This window comes from Macaca thibetana, chromosome 6 (assembly GCF_024542745.1).
Source record: "Macaca thibetana thibetana isolate TM-01 chromosome 6, ASM2454274v1, whole genome shotgun sequence".
Taxonomy (NCBI): Eukaryota; Metazoa; Chordata; class Mammalia; order Primates; family Cercopithecidae; genus Macaca; species Macaca thibetana.
In genome coordinates this window covers 62,608,485-62,629,002 of record NC_065583.1, presented here as the reverse complement: position 1 = coordinate 62,629,002, position 20,518 = coordinate 62,608,485, and the positions used below count along the sequence as shown (strand labels likewise).

Here is a 20,518-nt window from a genome sequence, read left to right as displayed (position 1 = left end):
TGCCTCCCAGGTTCAAGCAATTCTCTGCCTCAGCCTCCTGAAGCTGGGATTACAGGTGCCTGCCTGCCACTATGCCTGGCTAATTTTTGTATTTTTTGTAGAGACGAGGTTTCACCATCTTGGCCAGGCTGGTCTTGAACTCTTGACCTCGTGATTCATCCTCCTCGGCCTCCCAAAGTGCTGGAATTACAGACATGAACCACCATGCTCGGCTCAAGTGAATAATTCTTAAAAATTGAAAGACGATTACTTATTTATCTAATATGCTTTTTAGTAGAGTACAGGAGTTGCTATGATCTGAATGTCTGTGTCCCCACAAAACTCACATGTTGAAACCTTAATTCCCAAGGTATAGTATTACGAAGTGGAACCTTTGGGGGATGATTAGGTCACAAGGGTCCCAGAGAGCTAGCTCGACCCTTCCACTAGGTGAAGACACAGCTAGAACGCACCATCCATGAACCAGTGAGTGGGCCCCTCACCAGACACCAAATCTGCTGGGACCTTGATACTGTATTTCCCAGCTTCCAGATTTAGGAGAAATAAATTTCTGTTGTTTATAAGCTACCCAGTCTCTGGTATTCTGAGATAGCAGCCAGAATGGACTAAGACAGGAGCCAAGTGATCAGCATGGTGTAAAAAGTCAGGGATTTCTAGATATCCTGAATAATTTTTAAATATAAAATTGTAAACTGTTAGGATCACTACAGTATCTTTTGTTTAAAAACATGCTATGCAAGGATATATGAGTATTTGTATAAATAACAACAGCTAGTACATACGATAAGAATAGTAGAAAAGGAAGGGGGACAATGTAGGTGATGAAAGAGGGAGAGGAAGACCCTGGGAAGAAGGAAAAAAGTGTGACGAGAAAAGAGAGAGAATATGCTTTAAGTTAATGTAGCCAATAAAAATTTAGATTGGACAATTTAGGAGATAGTAATTCATTCTACAAAAAGCCTACTTATGGGGCAAATTAAATGCAAAGTTTCATTCCATCTACAATGCAATATTATTTATTCATAAAAATATCGATCCATACCTATTTTAAAGAAATACACCTACATAGTAAAATATAGTTATGTAAAACTTTTGAGTTTACTAAGTCGGATCTAATTTTTTACTTGTAGCATCAATAAAATTTACTTCTGAACCAGTAACAATTACATACAAGGGTGAACAATTTAGCTCCCTGAAATTCAGCATCCCTGAAATTCAATGGAAAGGATTTTCTAATAACGTGATCACATTTTTAAACCTATTTAGGGCAACAGTTGAAAACATGTGATGAAGAAACAATAAATTATACAGAAGTGCTCTTCTATATAATTTGCTGAGAGGCCAAGGCAGAAGGATCGCTTGAGGCCAGGAGTTCAGGACCAGCCTAAACAACACAGCGAGACCCCCATCTCCACAAAAATTAAATGAAATTAGTAAAATTTAAAATTAGCTGAGTGTGGTGGCATGGCGCTGAGGTTCTAGCCACTTGGGAGGCTGAGGCGGGAGGAACACGAGCCCAGGAGTTTGAGGCTGCAGTAAGCTATGATTACACCACTGCACTCCAAACTGGGTGACAGAAGGAGGTCCTGTCTCTAAAATATATAAATAAATAAATCACGAACTGGTGGTATAGTGAGGAGCTTATTCCTTCCAAAATCTTTGAAAAATATTACTGGTCATGACTAAGAAAAGTGTCTCTGGAGTCCTAAAGTCAGAGAAAATAATTTTTTCCCAATAGAATTCTCCTATTCCACATAAGAAGTCTTGTAATTCCAACCTGCAGAAAGTTGCCATGCACTGTGACTTACTACTTTGTCTAATCTAGTTCTCAACCCTTTATACTCATGTGCAAGAAACTCTCAATACCTCTCATTACACACAGTGATTTTCAACATACTGTAAATGAGCTGATTAAAAGTTAGGTCACTTTATGTATAAGGAAATACTATTCTCTGAGTTACATGATTCAAATAACTCACAAAACCATCTACACCACATCAAAGTGCAGATGGGGTAAACAAGTAATGCCTATTATCAGCTACAAATTCATAAAACTTGGAACTTCCAGGAAAATCAAGTAAATATAAAGAATCTGAATTTAAATCCAACTAATAAAATAGTAATTTTTAAAAGCCTGATTAATTTTTCAGTTAAAATACTCACATAATACTACATACTTGACAACTTTTAGTAATTAAAATAATGGCTTTTAAAACTTACTTACAGACCGGGCGCGGTGGCTCAAGCCTGTAATCTCAGCACTTTGGGAGGCCGAGACAGGCGGATCACAAGGTCAGGAGATCCAGACCATCCTGGCTAACACGGTGAAACCCCGTCTCTACTAAAAAATACAAAAAACTAGCCGGGCGAGGTGGCGGGCTCCTGTAGTCCCAGCTACTCGGGAGGCTGAGGCAGGAGAATGGCGTGAACCTGGGAGGCGGAGCTTGCAGTGAGCTGAAATCTGGCCACTGCACTCCAGCCTGGGCGGCAGAGCAAGACTCCGTCTCAAAAACAAAAAACAAAAAAACAAAAAACAAAAAAACAAAACAAAACTTACTTACAACTATTTAATGAGAACAGGTGACTAGAGAAGCATTTTATACCACAGATGATTAAATGGACTCACCTTGTTAGGAGGTCAGGAAAAAAAATAAGTAAAAAACAAGTGAAGTGAGTTAACAGGTCAGTAAAATAATTTGGAAAACTATTCATACTTCAAGAAAACTTTATACATTTCCAAGAACACTAAATTTTAAGCTTTTTAAGTCTTCAAAACTACTCTAAAATGTTTTATTTAAAAGATAAAAATAGCAGTTACTCTTAAAAATCAACAAAGTAAAATTTTGAGATACAAAATGGTATATTATGGGGTAAGGGGGGTTTTCTTTTTAAAAAGTAATAATGACGGCCGGGCACGGTGGTTCACGCCTGTAATCCCAGCACTTTGGGAGGCCGAGGCGGGTGGATCATGAGGTCAGGAGATCAAGACCATTCTGGCTAACATGGTGAAACTCCGTCTGTACTAAAAATACAAAAAATTAGCCGGGTGTGGTGGCGGGTGCCTGTAGTCTCAGCTACTCAGGAGGCTGAGGCAGGAGAATGGCGTGAACCTGGGAGGCGGAGCTTGCAGTGAGCCGAGATAGCGCCACCGCACTCCAGCCTGGGCTACAGAGTGAGGCTCTGTCTCAAAAATAATAATAATAATAATAACAGCTAAAAGAAACTCATAAAGTTTAATATCAATGTGAAAAATTAGCCCCAAAAAGAAACTATTATACATTATATGCTGTTTCTTTTCCAGTACACCAAATAATCATTTGATATTAGGTGCTTTATATTGTAAATCAGTTTGTTTATTTATTTATTTATTTTAGATAGGTCTCACTCTGTAGCCCAGGCATTCATTCATTCATTCATTCATTCATTCATTCATTTATTTTAGACAGGTCTCACTCTGTAGCCCAGGCTGCAGTACAGTAGAATGAACATAGCTCCTCGAAGCCTTCATCTCCTACACTCAAGTGATCCTCCCACCTCAGCCTCCTAAGTAGCTAGGACTACAGGTACACACCACCACATCCAGCTAATTATTTTTTTAAGAAATTTTGTATGGAGATGGGGTCTCACCATATTGCCAAAGCTAGTCTCAAACTCCTGGGCTCAAGCAATTCTCACATCTCAGCCTCCCAAAGTGCTGGGATTACAGGTGTGAGCAAACGGGCCCAGCCCTAATTTGTTTTTAAATCCAAAAATAAATCAACAATAGAAGCTAGCACTCTAACTTTTAATACTTCAAAATATTTTCTGCATAGTTTCCCCAAATATTAGCATTCTAATTGTGACCAGCATTATAGCTTTTAATGAGTCTAATCCAAGTAAATAATAAACAAACGAGCATGAAAACTGTGGGAAATAATCATTGGTATATGCTCTATAAATAGTTACCAAGTTTACCTTTAAATTGCATGTTTAGTTTTTCCTTACAACTTAACACCAGATACAGAAACTCTAGAAGTCATAAACAAAGACTAAACAAAATCCCCTCTTCTTGCCAAGATGTGTACATAATTGCAGTAGACTTAGGCTGCATATAAATATATGTTACATACATGTCTCTTATTCCATACAAAATCCCAGCAAATATTTTTCCACAAAGCAGGAGGAATTTTTTCTCTCAAATTCAAAGTTTTTGCCCATTAAAAAGGTTATCTTAAATAGCCCTAAAGAAATATGTTCCGAAAATAACAGTTGTATCATATTCCACTTATTATTTTCCATATGAAAACATCAATAAAATAAGTTTACCAAAGTCAATCAGCCTGTTCAATGAACATTGAAAAATACAAATTTATCCAGAGTGATTACAAATGAAAATGTGTGCTATTTCAAAATTACATGCACCTCTTTAAAAATCAGGGCAATTAATAGAGCACTTAAATCATATTAGCTGAGTTCAAATTTAGCCCCTAAATAATATTTAAAGTTTCCTTATTCCTTTATACTATTTTACAAAATAATAAAACTTGGTAATTATATTTTCTTTTGCTACTTACTTCAAACTATACAGTTAGGACTGCAAACCAATGTAGGTATCTTATATTATTGGTCTACACCTAATTATGTATAAACACTAATGGAAACAACACCGTTCCAATCCACTACGACAATTTCCTTCTATTTTACAAGTAAGAATTTCTAACCCATCTCAACAACGAATCACATTTTAATTTTGGGTTTGAAAACATATATTAGAGGCACATTTTTAAAAACAAGTACAATATGAAATCCTGCTTTTCAGTGAGCCAGTGAATTTTTGTTTATTTGTTTTTATGAATATTTGGTTTACTTCCTTCTTCTGGGTAAGATTAGTATGCAATTCTCATTCTTCTTCAGCAAGTCAAAAACCTACAGACCTAAACTATATGAAAACTTAACTTGGTATTGTTAGATGAAGACAGGTAAGCTAGCACCAAAAGAATAACTGTACTAAATTTTAACGCTATTCATTAACAATTCCATTTTCCTGAGTTTGCGTTTGTTCTTTGGCATTGGTTTAGTATATAATCCATTTTTCAGAAGGTGTTCCTTGCTGAGGCGAATTTGGGCACCATGCTGAAGTTGAAAAGAGCATAAAGCTTGAAGAGGGCGAAGCAAAGTCTGTTAAGAAAAAAAAAGACACTAAAAAAGTGTCTATGACAAATCATGATATTCTATCTACATTTTTCATTGAGAAATAGGAGTCATTATGTTTCTTTTATTATGATTGGCTTTTAACTATGAGAAACAGTAGGCACTCTGATAAATATGTAATTATTTCTAGATGAATAATGTCTTTAAAATTCACACCTTAATATCACACTAAGGAATTTTAGTAAAAACATACAAATACTGATTTTCCACATAGGTAATAAAGTCTGATATTAGTTTTATACATTAACTTATTCAAACACCAGGAAAAACTGTTGCCATTATAACTGAATCTGTAACAAGCAGACTAAATGAAACATTTAAATACAAAGATAAGTACATCAAACAGTCAATTCAGTTTCTATGACAAATTAATGCGAGCTTACTGACACCTGATAACAATTAGATGATGGCAGCAATGGGTAAACAGTTTGCTATTTCTCTCACATTAGTGCCATGGACCACATACAAGTTAGATACCCAGGTTTTGGTGCATTTGAAATCATTCTAACAATATCTGAACCTGTCTAAATTCAAATACCTATAGGCCAGTCACGTAACAGAAACAAGTAAACTAGGTGGATCTTTATAAGCCAACTGACAATAGTGGTGGTTGTAATACAACTGGAGTATATGCTCTACCTAAAGCTATTCAAATTCAAAAATTAAAAAAATAACAACACTATGCCAGTGTTTTAAACATATTTTGGGTGAGATTCCTTCCTTGGGCCTGAGACCCCTGATGCAGATGTTTTCAAAAATATAGCAAAAACAATTGAACAGATTGTTACAGGATCACAAAAGAAACAAAGAAAAACTGATAGATTGATAGATTTAACTACAAAAAATTGACAATGTCTACATGAAAACTTATTAACCCACAAAGAAAACCCCATGTGAATTAATAACTGCAGTAACGGTTCTCTTACACACGGCCAAATATCATTCCTAACTATAATATACACTCTCACATCTGTAATCCCAGCATTTTGGGAGGCTGACGCACAACATAAGTGATAGAAAAGGGGCTAATTAGCTTTAATTTACAATGAACTCTTAAAAATTGTGATAGTCACTGGTAGTTGCTTCTTCGTATTCATTTTCTCCCTTATTAAAATAATTCAAATTATATTCAAGGTAGCAATGTGTCCAGCTACTAATATTACATTGACTAATGACCCAATCTATCCAAGAAGATGTAACTAGAAGTCCTTGGATGGGGCTTCAAGAGATACTCTTTAAAGAGGACAAACTTAGCAGTCATAGGTTTTTGTCCTTTTTTCCTGCCTAGAAAATGATTGAAGGTAGGACAAGCATCATATGACTCCCAGACAATAAACATGAAGATTAAAGCCAAATACATAAGATGATGGACAGAAAGAAAAGAAAACTTGTCCCTGAAGTCTTTTTCAAGCTGCATTCCCAGTCAGGACTGCCCACCTCAGCATTTGTGATTTACAGGAGAAAAAGAAAACCCCATGTGAATTAACCACTACAGTAAGGGCTCTCTTACATGGAGGCAAATATAATTCCTTACTGTAATATACACCCTCACATCTGTAATCCCAGCATTTTGGGAGGCTGATGCAGGAGGATTGCTTGAGCCCACGAGTTTGAGACCAGCCTAGGCAACATGGCAAGACCCTGTTTCTATGAAAAGAAAAGAAAAGAAAAGAAAAGAAAAGAAAAGAAAAGAAAAGAAAAGAAAAGAAAAGAAAAGAAAAGAAAGAAGGAAGGAGGGAGGGAGGGAGGGAGGAAGGGAAGGAAGGAAGGAGAAAGAGAGAGAGAGAGAGAGAAAGAAAGAAAGAAAGAAAGAAAAGAAAAGAAAAGAAAAGAAAAGAAAAGAAAAGAAAAGAAAAGAAAAGAAAAGAAAAGAAAAGAAAAGAAAAGAAAGAAAGAAATTAGTCAGACATGGTGGTATGCACCTGTGGTCCCAGCTACTTGGGAGGCTGAGGCAGGAGGTCAAGGCAGCAGTGGACCATGATCATACCACTGCACTCCAGCCTCAGTGGCAGAATAAGAAACTTTCTTCTTCTTTTTTTTTGAGATGGAGTCTCACTCTGTTACCCAGGCTGGAGTGCAGTGGCATGATCTCAGCTCACTGCAACCTCTGCCTCCTGGATTCAAGTGATTCTTCCGCCTCAGCCTCCCAAGTAGCTGGGACTACAGGCATGCGCTATCATGCCCAGCTAATTTTTGTATTTTTAGTAGAGACAGGGTTTCAACATATTAGCCAGGCTGGTCTCAAACTCCTGACCTCCTGATCCGCCAGCCTCAGCCTCCCAAGTGCTGGGATTACAGGTGTGAGCCACTGCACCCAGTCCAGAATGAGAAACCAAAGAAAAGAAATAAAAAGAAGGAAGGAAAAGAAAAGGGAAAGGGAAGAAAAAAGGGAGGGAGGGAGGGAGAAAGAGAAAGAAAGAAAAAAGGTAAACATCTTGGAAAGGCTCTACACAATATTATTGTAGAAAACTCCTTAAGCATGTTCTCATAATTTATTTTAAAGGAGAAAACAAGAGAAGGAATGCTAAAATAACAATATATGACTTTACATACTTTACAGAGTCAGCACAGTGGACTGATTGGATTCTGAAACATCGTACCTAGGAAACATACCTAGGACTACATACAGAACAAGACAACTGAAGATTCTATTGATATTTTATGACATTTATTAGATTCTTGTATAGAGAAGAAAACTCATACTCTTATGGTCAATAGATTCCAACTTTTACATCCTGAAGACAAGATTCTATCAATTTACTGAGGTAATGAAGAGAATGAATTTTGGAAACAGGCAGATCTGAATCAGATCCCCACTCCATCTCTGTTGGTACTCCCTACAGCTGTTCACAAACAGTCCAGACCTCCTTCTTGACACATGAGTAGACTGGCATTTTCTATCCCTTTTTAAAGTTAGGCACAGCCATATCACTTGCTTTGGTTAATGAAATGTGAGTACAACTAATATGTGTCACCTTAGGGCAGAAGCATTAAAAGTGGTATAGGATTCACCACCTTCCTTGCCCCTTCCTTGATGAAAGTGGGATGAATTATCTAGATAGTTCCTCCATCAGGATGGATGCCTGGGTGACTGCAATGAGCAGAGGTCCTCAGGGTAATCCCACTAGACAAACAGCATGAGAGATGCATAAAGTTTTGTCATCTTATGTGATTTCAACTTTAGAGTTTTAAAGTTGTAGCCTATCCTAGTAAATCCTTTTTGCTGCATGTGAAAAGTGACAGTTTTCAAGGAACCATTACTACCGACCGCTGGTATTGGGTACAGTCAAAACATTCAGGCTATAGAAAAGGTTCTGCCACATCTATCTTTAAAAATTCCTATGATAAAACTTCGTAAGTAGAGAAGGTTCTGTAATAAAAAAGATCCCTAAGCTAAAGGCTTCCAAGGTCTGAAAAGTCCAGTAAACACTGCAGTAGCTAATGAAAGCCACCACCTTTTAGTTCACACTTTCTTTTGCCAATCTACAGGCAAAAATTAGAGGAAAAGAAGGGCAAAAGGATTAACTCTTTTTGAGTGCCTGTGCGGACAACTGTGGCAATTACTCATTATTACCTCAGTTCTTGAAATACTATGAGGTAACTATTTGTATATTACAGATAAGAACACAAGTACAAAGAAATTATGTGGTCTGCCCACTTGCAAAAGTGATGATAATAAGTTGTAATTCAAAACTACTTCAAAGTCCGTATCATGCTACTTTACTGTAGCCATACTTTCAGGTGCTTGAAAAACTGCTCTAGAATAGAGTGAGGATGAGACAACAGACTAACAAAGCTATTCTGTGCCAAGTTCTTTATTTTGAGGAGCCCTGCCTCTATAGAATAAAGCCAAGTGAAAACTGACTCTTCTCTGGTGGGCACGGTAGCTCAGGCCTGTAATTCCAACATTTTGGCAGGCCAAGGCAGATGGATCACTTAAATCCTCTAGGAGTTCAAGACCAATCTGGGCAACATGAGACTCCCCCCGCCTCTCCCATCTCTACAAAAAATACAAAAATTAGCTGGGCATGGTGGCATGCACCTGTAGTCCCAGCTACTTGGGAGGCTGAGGTGGGAAGATCACTTAAACCCGGGAGGCAGAAGGTGCAGTGAATCAAGATCATGCCACTGCACTCCAGCCTGGGTGACAGAGCAAGACTCTGTGGGAAAAGAAAAAGAAAAGCAAAGCAAAGTGAAGCAAAGAGAAGAGGAAAAAGAAAGGAAAAAGAAAAAGAAAATGTACTATTCTCCCCCACCATCTTAAGGTTTTATTAGAACGCCCCTGATAAAACATTATTGGGAAAAAGTGTGTGTCACCACTTTCCTCCCCAGGAGGGAAATAAAACCCCTATGTTCAGGGCAGACTGATACTGCATTTCACAAAGATGCTAATTTATTATCATAACTAGATGCTAATTTTTTTCTTGTAACTAGATTTGAAAAGGCTGGATGTGGGATTTCCCCACTAAGAAAACAGCTTTTACTATAAACTGTGGCTGGAGGCAATTTTTGCCATCTGTAATAATAAGTAACTTGAGATGTTTCGTTATGTATTTCTTCTGTTCACGCTCCCACCATGTTATCAGTACCTCCCAAATCACAGGTCTGACCGTCAAACATCCTTTTTCTACTCCTGGCCACTGCAGTACAATTACTCCTGGCAACCAAAGCAAGCAGAATGAGGGTTCCAATACCTCACTATTACTTTGGGACTTTATGTTTAATTTTATCTACAGACAACAATAACAAAAGCTGAAGAGATAATGGGTCCTGTCACCATTCCATTGTCTTAAACTTTGCCTTTTGTTACATATTACACTCAGAATGTATTTTGCAAGTCTCAAGTTGTCACAATAAGGATTCCTTTTTTGGTTTTGTTTTTTTAAGATATCACATCACAAAGCACAATCTAGCAAGATTCAAGTCAGCCTGTGGCTTTATGTCATCAATAAATGCCTTGGGTTATATAAAACAACAGAATTAATGAAAGAATGAAAAAATGCTGATGAAGAAGAGGCCCTAAAACAACATGAAGAAAGCTGTCCTAAATATATAATGTTATATCATTTTTTCAAAAACGTCCTTATCAGTTAACTTTGAAAGAATTCATTCTAATACTTTGTAGAGTCTAGAACATTTGTAAAATAAAGCCTGAAATATTTTTAGCTAATAGGGTTCCTAAATAAAAGGGTACATTAATTTTTAAATTTATCTTTTTTTACAAGTAGATGGTACATTAATTAACATCAAAATATTATAAAACTGGAGAGAAGGGAGCACTACGAGAATTAGTAGTAGTAGTAGTAGTACAAACCCTTTCCTTAACTGCAACCCTATTATTCTACAACTGCTATTACCATAACCAGCACCATTACTAACATTAAAGGTTACATTTAGGATTGTAGTAAAGATCCACTTCCAATTGTGGGAATAAGAGATATAAGTCCATAGAGAATTCTTTCCAGAACCCAAAAGGAGAGAAAAGTAAGCTTTAAATCTATAGCTAAGGAATATATTTTTCCCTCAAAATTTGAACTTTCAGTGGGTCCTTGTTTGGTCTGATGTTGTCTGATCCTAGAGTTTTACATCAACAAAAAAGAAAATGCAGAGACTGTAGACAAAGCAAGTTTAAACAATAGCACTGAGTTACATAACTCTATTATAAAGACACCTGTGAAGAGCGTGTATGTATATATATTTGCTTAAGAATATACAGAGATGATGGTAAATAAACAGAAAGATACGTATGGGGTATATAAAGTACTATGATCATGGCTAGGGACATGGGAGTAGGTGACATGGTTAGAGGAGATGGAAAGGTGTCTGAGAACACTCCCTGCTCATTTAAAGTAAGAATCTATGGTCCTTCATGAATTTTTTTTCAAAGGCAGAGAAAGTGAAATTGCCTAGACCCAAAACAAAGTCTACTCAAACACACACACACACACACACACACACACACACACACACATACACGAAAAGCCTACTTCTTTCAAAAGAAAAAAAAAAAAGTCTCCAACTCTGACATTTTCCACAGGTTAAGGTAGAGGAGAGGAAAAAAGTAATTCAATGCCTGCTTATAACATTTTTTTTTTTGAGACGGAGTCTTGCTCTGTCGCCCAGGCTGGAGTGCAGTGGTGCAATCTCGGCTCACTGCAAGCTCCGCCTCCTGGGTTCACGCCATTCTCCTGCCTCAGCCTCCCAAGTAGCTGAGACTTCAGGCACCCACCACCACGCCTGGCTAATTTTTTGTATTTTTAGTAGAGACGGGGTTTCACCACGTTAGCCAGGATGGTCTCGATCTGTTGACCTCATGATCCACCTGCCTCGGCCTCCCGAAGTGCTGGGATTACAGGCATGAGCCACTGCGCCTGGCCATGCCTGCCTCTAATATTCTTTAAAGCTCCTTGCTTTTGATATATTTTTGTTCTCTTTAGGATTAATATCTTGGTAGCTAATACATTTACTCTGAACTGAGCTTTCATCTGTTATTGAAATTTCCTTCGTGTTTAAGGCATACTCATAACTGTAACCATAATGGATAATGAGAGAGAAGGCAAGAAAGAGTACCTCACGTGCGTGTGTACATGCATGTGTGCATGCATGTGTTTATGCAGTGTTTTGAAGGCAGAGTTATAAATCCCATTTATTTGTGCTTATTATCCACTGACTTTCTTATTGAGTTGTATTTATCAAAACTTTTCAATAATTAAAAAACCATAACAATTTAGGTTTTATTTCACTATTTTTTCTTTTGCTACAAATGCTAAGTTTCTTATATGTTCCAAAAGACTGAGATGTTAGTAAGCACACTGAAACATTATTCTTTGCTGATGATTATTAATTTTATATGAAATCATCATGCTTTCATAGAAATTAAAATAATTGCAGGTTATAATGTTTTCATATTTTCTAGGCTTTTTTTTTCCAAGAAAAATGTCTTTTTTACATTCTAAGCAAGGTTAATATGAGAAACAGAAAGTTAGTATACCTCCTCAAATAACAGCACCAATGCAAAAATTAAAATGTTGCTATAGAATGTTCTTTTAACTAAAAAGAAGAAAAGGCTGAGCACAAGAGAACACAAAATACCAAAAAGAGAAGAGAAAACACTAGAAGAAAAATCTAGCCAAAAAACTATTTAATGTTGTGCTACTTAACTGTAATTTAGCGTATTACAAATTATTTTTGCACAGCTTAGTATGAATATTTAAATAATGCAATCTGGAATGCTCAACTAACACAGAAAAACACCAGAGGGGAAAGAAGGTTATAAAAGTACATAAATTTCTATCACAGAAGATTCTACTTGTCACATGAGTTACAAATTTAACAAGCATGTCTAAATCTTCTACGTAAAATTCAAGAAAATTCCCACTTTCAAAAACTATAACCTTCAAAAGACGTACCTCTTGTATGTAATTATTTTTCTCCAAGATGGAAAGAGCAACAGCTGCACACTCCAGTGTAGAAAGGCATCTATTAGTCGGTTGCATCCGAATTACATACTGACTAGAAATGCTAGTTTTTAACTGCACCTGAAATCAAACACAAAATAGAATGTAATTTTTGTTTTAAATTTAAAGTTATAAAGTCTGTGTTTTAAATACTAATTACTTTCCTTCCAAAACTGCCAGCAGCTTAGAAGTATTAAATGTATCAATATCTTTTATGTATAACATCCTTTTGTTATTACTGTTAAACAGTAGAAGCAAGAAGATAGCTATACAGAAGAAGACATATCCACAATATATACAAACTACTCCAAATCCAGGGTAAAAAGACTAATAATCCCCTTGCAGTAAAGAGTGAATATACACTTCACAAAAGAAGTTATAAGAATGGCAAATAGGTACATAAAAGAGTGTTCAACATGATCCAACGTAAATTAAAACCACAATAGGGTAACATTTCACACTCAATAGAGTAGCTAAAATCAAAAAGGCTACAGCTAAAATCAAAAAGGCTACAAGGCTACAATAACCAAAACAGCAGGGTACTGGTATTAAAACAGATATATAAACCAATGAAACAGAACAGAAGCCTCAGAAATAACGCCACACATCTACAAGCATCTGATCTTTGACAAACCCGACACAAACAAGCAATGGGGAAAGGATTCCCTATGTAATAAATGGTGTTGGGAAAACTGGCTAGCCATATGCAGAAAACTGAAACTGGACACCTTTCTTACACCTTACAAAAATTAACTCAAAATGGATTAAAGACTTAAGCATAAAACCAAAAACAGAAAAGCCCTAGAAGAAAACCCAGGCAATACCATTCAGGACATAGGCATGAGCAAAGACTTTATGACTAAAACACAGAAGCAATGGCAACAAAAGCCAAAATTGACAAATGGGATCTAATTAAACTAAAGAACTTCTGCACAGCAAATGAAACTATCATCAGAGTGAACAGGCAACCTACAAAATAGGAGAAAATTTTTGCAATCTATCCATCTGACAAAGGGCTAATATCCAGAATCTACAAGGAACTTAAACAAATTTACAAGAGAAAAGCAAACAACCCCATCAAAAAGTGGGCAAAGGCTATGAACAGACACTTCTCAAAAGTCTACATTTATGTGGCCAACAAACATGAAAAAAATCTCATCATCACTGGTCATTAGAGAAATACAAATCAAAACCACAATGAGATACCATCTCACGCCAGTTAGAATGGTGATCATTAAAAAGTCAGGAAACAACATACACTGGAGAGGATGTGGAGAAATAGGAACACTTTTACACTGTTGGTGGGAGTGTAAATTAGTTCAACCATTGTGGAAGACAGTGTGGCAATTCCTCAAGGATCTAGAACCAGAAACACCATTTGATCCAGCAATCCCATTACTGAGTATATACCCAAAGGATTATAAATCATTCTACTATAAAGATGCATGCACACATATGTTTATTGCAGCATTATTCATAATAGCAAAGACTTGAAACCAACCCAAATGCCTATCAATGACAGACTGGATAAAGAAAATGTGGCACATATACACCCTGGAATACTATGCAGCCATAAAAAGGATGAGTTCATGTCCTTTGCAGGGACATGGATGAAGCTGGAAACCATCATTCTCAGCAAACTAACACGGGAACAGAAAACCAAACACCGCATGTTCTCAGTTGTAAGTGGGAGTTGTACAATGAGAACACATGAACACAGGGAGGGGAACATCACACACTGGGGCCTGTTGGGGGGTGTGGGGGCTAGGAGAGGGATAGCATTAGGAGAAATACCTAATGTAGATGATGGGTTGAGCAAACCACCATGGCACGTGTATACCTATGTAACAAACCTGAAAGTTCTGTACATGTATCCCAGAACTTAAAGTATAATAATAAAAATAAAATAAAATAAAATAAAAAATGGGGAAAGAACTCCCTATTCAATAAATGGTGCTGGGATAACTGGTTTACCATATGCAGAAGAATGAAACTGGACCTCTACATATCACCATACACAAAAATTAATTCAAGATGGCCAGGTGGGGTGGCTCACACCTATAATCCCAGCACTTTAGGAAGCCGAGGCTGGCAGATCTCTTAAGGCCAGGAGTTTGAGACCAGCCTGGCCCATATGGTGAAACCCTGTCTCTACTAAAAATACAAAGAAAAAAAAATTGCCAGGCGTGGTGGCATGCACCTATAATCCCAGCTACTTGGGAGCCTGAGGCAGGAGAATCACTTGAACTCTGGAGGCAGAGGTTGCAGTGAGTCAAGATGGCACCACTGCCCTCCAGACTGGGTGACAGACCCAGATGCCACCTCAAAAAAAAAATTAATTCAAAATGGATTAGACTTAAATGTAAGGCCAAGGACTATAGAAATCCTAAAAGAAAACCTAGGAAATACCCTCTGGATATCAACTTTGGCAAAGAATTTATTACTAAGTCCTCAAAAGCAACTGCTACAAAAGCCCAAGAGTTGGCAAGTGGAATCTAATTAAACTAAAAAGCTTCTGCACAGAAAAAGAAACTATCAACACAGCAATCTGAAAACCTACAGAATGGGTGAAATTATTTGCAAACTATGCATCCAACAAATATCCAGAATCTACAAGGGGCTTAAACAAATTTCAAGCAAGAAACAAAGAACCCCATTAAAATGTGGTCAAAGGATGTGAAAATACATTTTTCAAAAGAGGACATACATGTGGCCAGCAAGCCGATGAAAAGATGCTCAGTATCATTAATCATTAGAGAAATGCAAATCAAAACCACAACAAGGCTGGGTGCAGTGGCTCAGGTCTATAATCCCATCACTTTCAGAGGCTGAGGTGGGTGGATCACATGAGGCTGGGAGTTCAAGAACAGCCTGGCCAACATGGTGAAACCCAATCTCTACTAAAAATACAAAAATTAGCTGGGCATGGTGGTACACATCTGTGGAGAATTGCTTGAACCCGCGAGGCAGAGACTGCAGTGAGCCAAGATTGTGCCACTGCACTCCAGCATGGGCGACAGAGAGACCCTGTCTCAAAAAAAAAAAAAAAAAAAAAAGAAAAGAAAAGAAAAGAAAAAGAAAAGAAAAAAACCAACACAATGAGATACCATCCCACACAAGTCAGAAGGGCTATTATTAAAAAGTCAAAAAATAGCAGATGCTGGCAAGAGGTTATGGAGAAAAGGGAATGTTTATACACTGCTTGTGGGAATGTAAATTAATTCAGCCACTGTGGAAAGCATTGTGGTGATTTCTCAAAGAAATTAAAACTGAACTATCAATTGACCCAGAAATTTCATTATTGGATATATATATATATCTAAAGGAATATAAATTGTTCTACCATAATGACACAGGTACTCGTAGATTGATTGCAGCACTATTCACAACAGCAAAGGCACGGAATCAACCATGATGGATTCAGTAAAGAAAGCGTGGTACATATACACCGTGGAACACTATGCATTCATCATTAAAAAAATGAAATCATGCCTTTGCAGCAACATGGATGCAGCTGGAGGCCATTATCCTATGTGAATTAACGCAGGAACAGAAAACCAAACCACATGTTCTCATCTGTAAGTGAGAGTTAAGTACTGGGCACACATGGGCATAAACACAGGAACACAGGCACTGGAGACTACTAGAGAGAGGAGAGAGGGAGTGGGGCAAGTGCTAAAAAACTACCTATCAGGTATTATGCTCACTACCTGGGTGACAGTATCATTCATACCCTAAACCTCAGCATCACACAATATACCTATGTAGCAAACCTGCACGTGTACCCCCGATCTAAAACACAAGTTGAAATTATTTTTTTAAGTCAGAAAATAACAGATGTTGGCAGGGCTGAAGAGAAAAGGAGATGCTTATACACTGTTGGTGGGAATGTAAATTAGTTCAGCCACTGTAGAAATTAGTTTAGAGATTTCTCAAAGGAATGAAAATAGAACCACCATTCAACCCAGCAATCCCATTACTGGCTATATACACAAAGGAAAAGAAATCATTCTACCGAAAAGATACATGCACTCATATGTTCACTGCAGCCCTATTCATAATAGCAAAGACAATGGAATCAACCTAGGTGCCCATATTGGTGGACTGGATAAAGAAAATGCGGTACATTTGCATTATGGAATACTACACAGCCATAAAAAGAATGAAATCATGTCCTTTGCAGCAACATGGATGCAGCTGGAGGCCATTATCCTAAGCAAATTAACACAGAAAATGAAAATCAAATACTGCATATTCTCTCTTATGAGTGGGAGCTAAACACTGTGTACACACCGACATAAAGATAGGAACCACAGACACAACAGGGAGGAGGGCAAGGATTGAAAAACTATGTATTGGGTACTATGCTCACTACGTAGGTCACACCTCAAACCTAAATGTCAGGCAATATATCCTTGTAAAAAACCTGCACATGTACCCTCTGAATCTACAAAGTTAAAAAATTTTAATACTTAAATTTAGGGAGTTTTGTGACTTTACTGGGGAAGAAGATGTGGGGATAAGGAGTGGAGAAAGGGAGTATTTAAAAAGGTTAAGGATTTGTGTCTGAATTCCAGCTTAGAAAGCTGATAAACAACTACTTTAATCAATTATTAACTTTTAGTTGGAAAATTTTAAATTGGTTAACAAGTATTGTTAGTCATAATTTGTATCTCTGGAGGAACTTTGGTAAGTTTATAAAGTGGAGGTAGCTCACAGCATACAAATATTACAATTACAAATTTAGACATTTTTTCACATTATGAAAAGTGGAATACATTTCCATTTAACCTGAGAAATCTATAAAAACTGCTTAGACTTTTGATCCAAATAAGAACTGTGTTTAATTTATAAAACATGCCATGCTTATCTAATCCTTTCCTAGGACTAGTAAAAGGATTGCTTTCTTTTATTCTATGCAACTCTAATTTTAATAATGCAAAATCTGAAAACCTTATGTCAAAATATTGTCATTAATTTCTCTGAGGATACAGGAAAAATTTAACCAGAGCAAAACTTAGCATGTTATTGAAATCTACATCAAGAATATAAATACATTATGTTTTCCAAACATTATGCCTTAAGGTGACATTTTTAGAGCACTCATTTAGAAAATATTCTAAAGAGAATATGCAATTTTTTAAATTATATAGTCATATAAGAAAAGTAGATGTTAAAAAGACCTTTTCTACAACCATTATATTTGTCTAATCACATAAACACAAAAGCAAACACACAAAAAAAATCAAAATAGAGATTTATTTATTCTCCCATAAAAATGGAGATACACCATATTCTTCAAGGTAGTCAACTCAAGAAATAGGTATAAACTTGATACTATGGGAAACTAGTGTTTCATTATCAATTACATCATTCATATGTTTCTAAAATATTTCACATTCTATATAAAGTTACACTTTTTTAAAGATTTTAAATTAATCATAGAAATATGGATTTGAAACCATATAATTTATATTTTTGTTCCTTTAAAATTAAAATGTTGACTGGGCACAGTGGCTCACACCTGTAATCTCAACAACAGGAGGCCAAGGTGGGAAGAGTTTGAGACTAGCCTGGGCAACAAGCCAGTGCCCAGGTGTTAACCATGGTTAGCCAAGTGTGGTGGCATGTGCCTGTAGTCCCAGTTACTCAGGAGTCTGCGGCAAGAGGATCACCTGCGCCTGGGAGGTTGAGGCTCCAGTGAGCCATGACTGCGCCACCACACTCCAGCCTAGATGACAGAGCAAAACTCTGTCTTAAAAAATATAATAATAATCATTTTCAGACCTATAACTAAGTATAAATATGAAATTATAAGAAGTTGTGGTAAAAAGTTTTAATTACATATTTACACTAAGTTCAACCTCTTATAATTACATATTTACACTTAGTTATAGGTTCTAAAAGAAATTCTAAATAAAAAAGTGTCTTGCACAGGCAGTGTCTTGCAAGCAAGGGGTATTTATCACACAGCCTTTAAAATTAACTTTTACTTAAAGCAAGTGATATGGGACTTTTTAAATTTTTATTTATTGTTTTTCTTTATTTAGCCCATTCCTGTTGAATGCAGGCAATTGTTTAATACTGCATATAAATAGATACATAAGTATGTATATTATACCAATAAAGAAAACACTAACCTAAATTTAGACTTATTAAAATACTGATGAAAGATACAGATGTTCATCTGAAAGTCTGCAATGGGAGTAAATATTGGGCCTGGTGATTGGCAAGAATATCTTTAGTATCAAGACTGATATGACAGTTTAATAGAATAGCATATAACTCAAGGTTACCACTCTTGTTAGAAACATACTGTAAAAATTTTGCATTTGTTATTTTACTTTCTATAATTATCTTTTCTAAATATAAAAAATGCATTTTAATTATTAAAGACCCACAAGATTTAGAAATGCATAATATAAAACGTCAAGTGCCCTGTAGTGTCACCAGCCAGAGAAAATGACTATTTACTTCAAGGTATTTACTTTACCAACACCTTAATTTTCAAAATATGATTATAAAATTGTTAATATTTATAAAATAGAATAGGTAATAGTTGAGCTATGAAGTATATGATTAAAACTGACATCCTTGAATCCTCTAATAACCATTTAAGAAATGGAATATGTCCAAAATGACTGACACTGTCAGTATGCTCCTCCCAGTATACTCCAGAGAAAGAGAACCAAGATCCATCCAAGTTCACTTATGAATGTCCATAATAAAACAGTAAAAGTTCTCCTAATAAACCCACCTTTTCTGAAATAGCCACTACTCTAAATTTTTAATAATTCTCTTACTTTTTGGTATCCTAAATAAGACACTGTTCGATTTTGCCTATTTTTGAACTTTATAAAAAGGTTATGTATTCTTCTATGACTTGTCTTTTTAACACTGTTATCTCAGGTATTCATCCATATTATTCCTATAGCTGCGGTATATTCAGTTTATTTCTATCTTATGAATCCCTCTCTGTGAATTTGCCACAATTTATGTATTCATTGAAATATTTGGGATATTTAAAGTTATTTGCTATTATAAACAGTAATAAAAATTAACCCATCTTAGTCTAGAACTACAGGAGTGTCACTAGAGTACACACGTAGGAGTGAAACTGATTTAAGTACTAGAGTAAGCACATTTGCAATATCATGAAACAATGACAAACTGTGTTCTAAAGTAGTTATACACACCCTTCAGTTCCGAATAAGAGTTCCATCTGTTCCATGTCATCTCCTACATTTAGTATCATCAGACTTTTAAAAATGTTTGCCAATCTAGTAGGTATAAAATGGTTTCTCATTGCGGATATTTTGTATTTTTCTTTACTACATTATTCATCAGTTTATAAAGCTATTTTATATCCTTTACCTTCACTCCAATGAGGCTTTGATGATGATGATGACGATGATATTATTATTATTATTATTATTATTATTATTATTTTGAGACGAGGTTTTGCTCTTGCTGCCCAGGCTGGAGTACAATGACATGATCTTGGCTCACTGCAACCTCTGCCTGCTGGGTTTAAGCGATTCTCCTGCCTCAGCCTCCCAAGTAGCTGGGATTACAGGCACCCATCACCACGCCCAGCTAATTTTTTTTTGCATTTTTAGTAGAGATGGGGTTTCACCATGTTGGCCAGGTCTTGAACGCCTGACCTCAGGTGATCCGCCCACCTCGGCCTCCCAAAGTGCTGGGATTACAGGCGTGAGCCACTGCACCCAGCAGCTTAGATTTTTATTGTTCATGTTATAAATGAAGAAATGTAGATGCACACATGTACTTCCATTTAAAAAAAAGTTTAAAAACTGTAAGAGATCTTAATAGCAGTCTCTACTCTGCCACTAACTAGATGAGTGAACTTT

The 20,518-nt window shown here is 36.4% G+C and overlaps 1 protein-coding gene across 3 annotated transcripts in view; it reads right to left on the bottom strand.

Moving 5' to 3' along the window:
• Window positions 1-1,003: 1,003 nt before the first annotated feature.
• The window catches only part of DTWD2 (DTW domain containing 2), a 160,225-nt gene continuing 140,710 nt past the window's right edge, over window positions 1,004-20,518 (bottom strand). For all 3 annotated transcript variants that reach the window (XM_050795784.1, XM_050795785.1, XM_050795786.1), the window contains 2 exons: window positions 12,600-12,728; window positions 1,004-5,157 (listed from right to left, as the gene is read on the bottom strand). In XM_050795784.1, coding sequence (XP_050651741.1) covers window positions 4,987-5,157; window positions 12,600-12,728 — 300 coding nt within the window. In that variant the 3' untranslated portion in view covers window positions 1,004-4,986. The remainder of the gene's footprint in view (window positions 5,158-12,599; window positions 12,729-20,518) is intronic.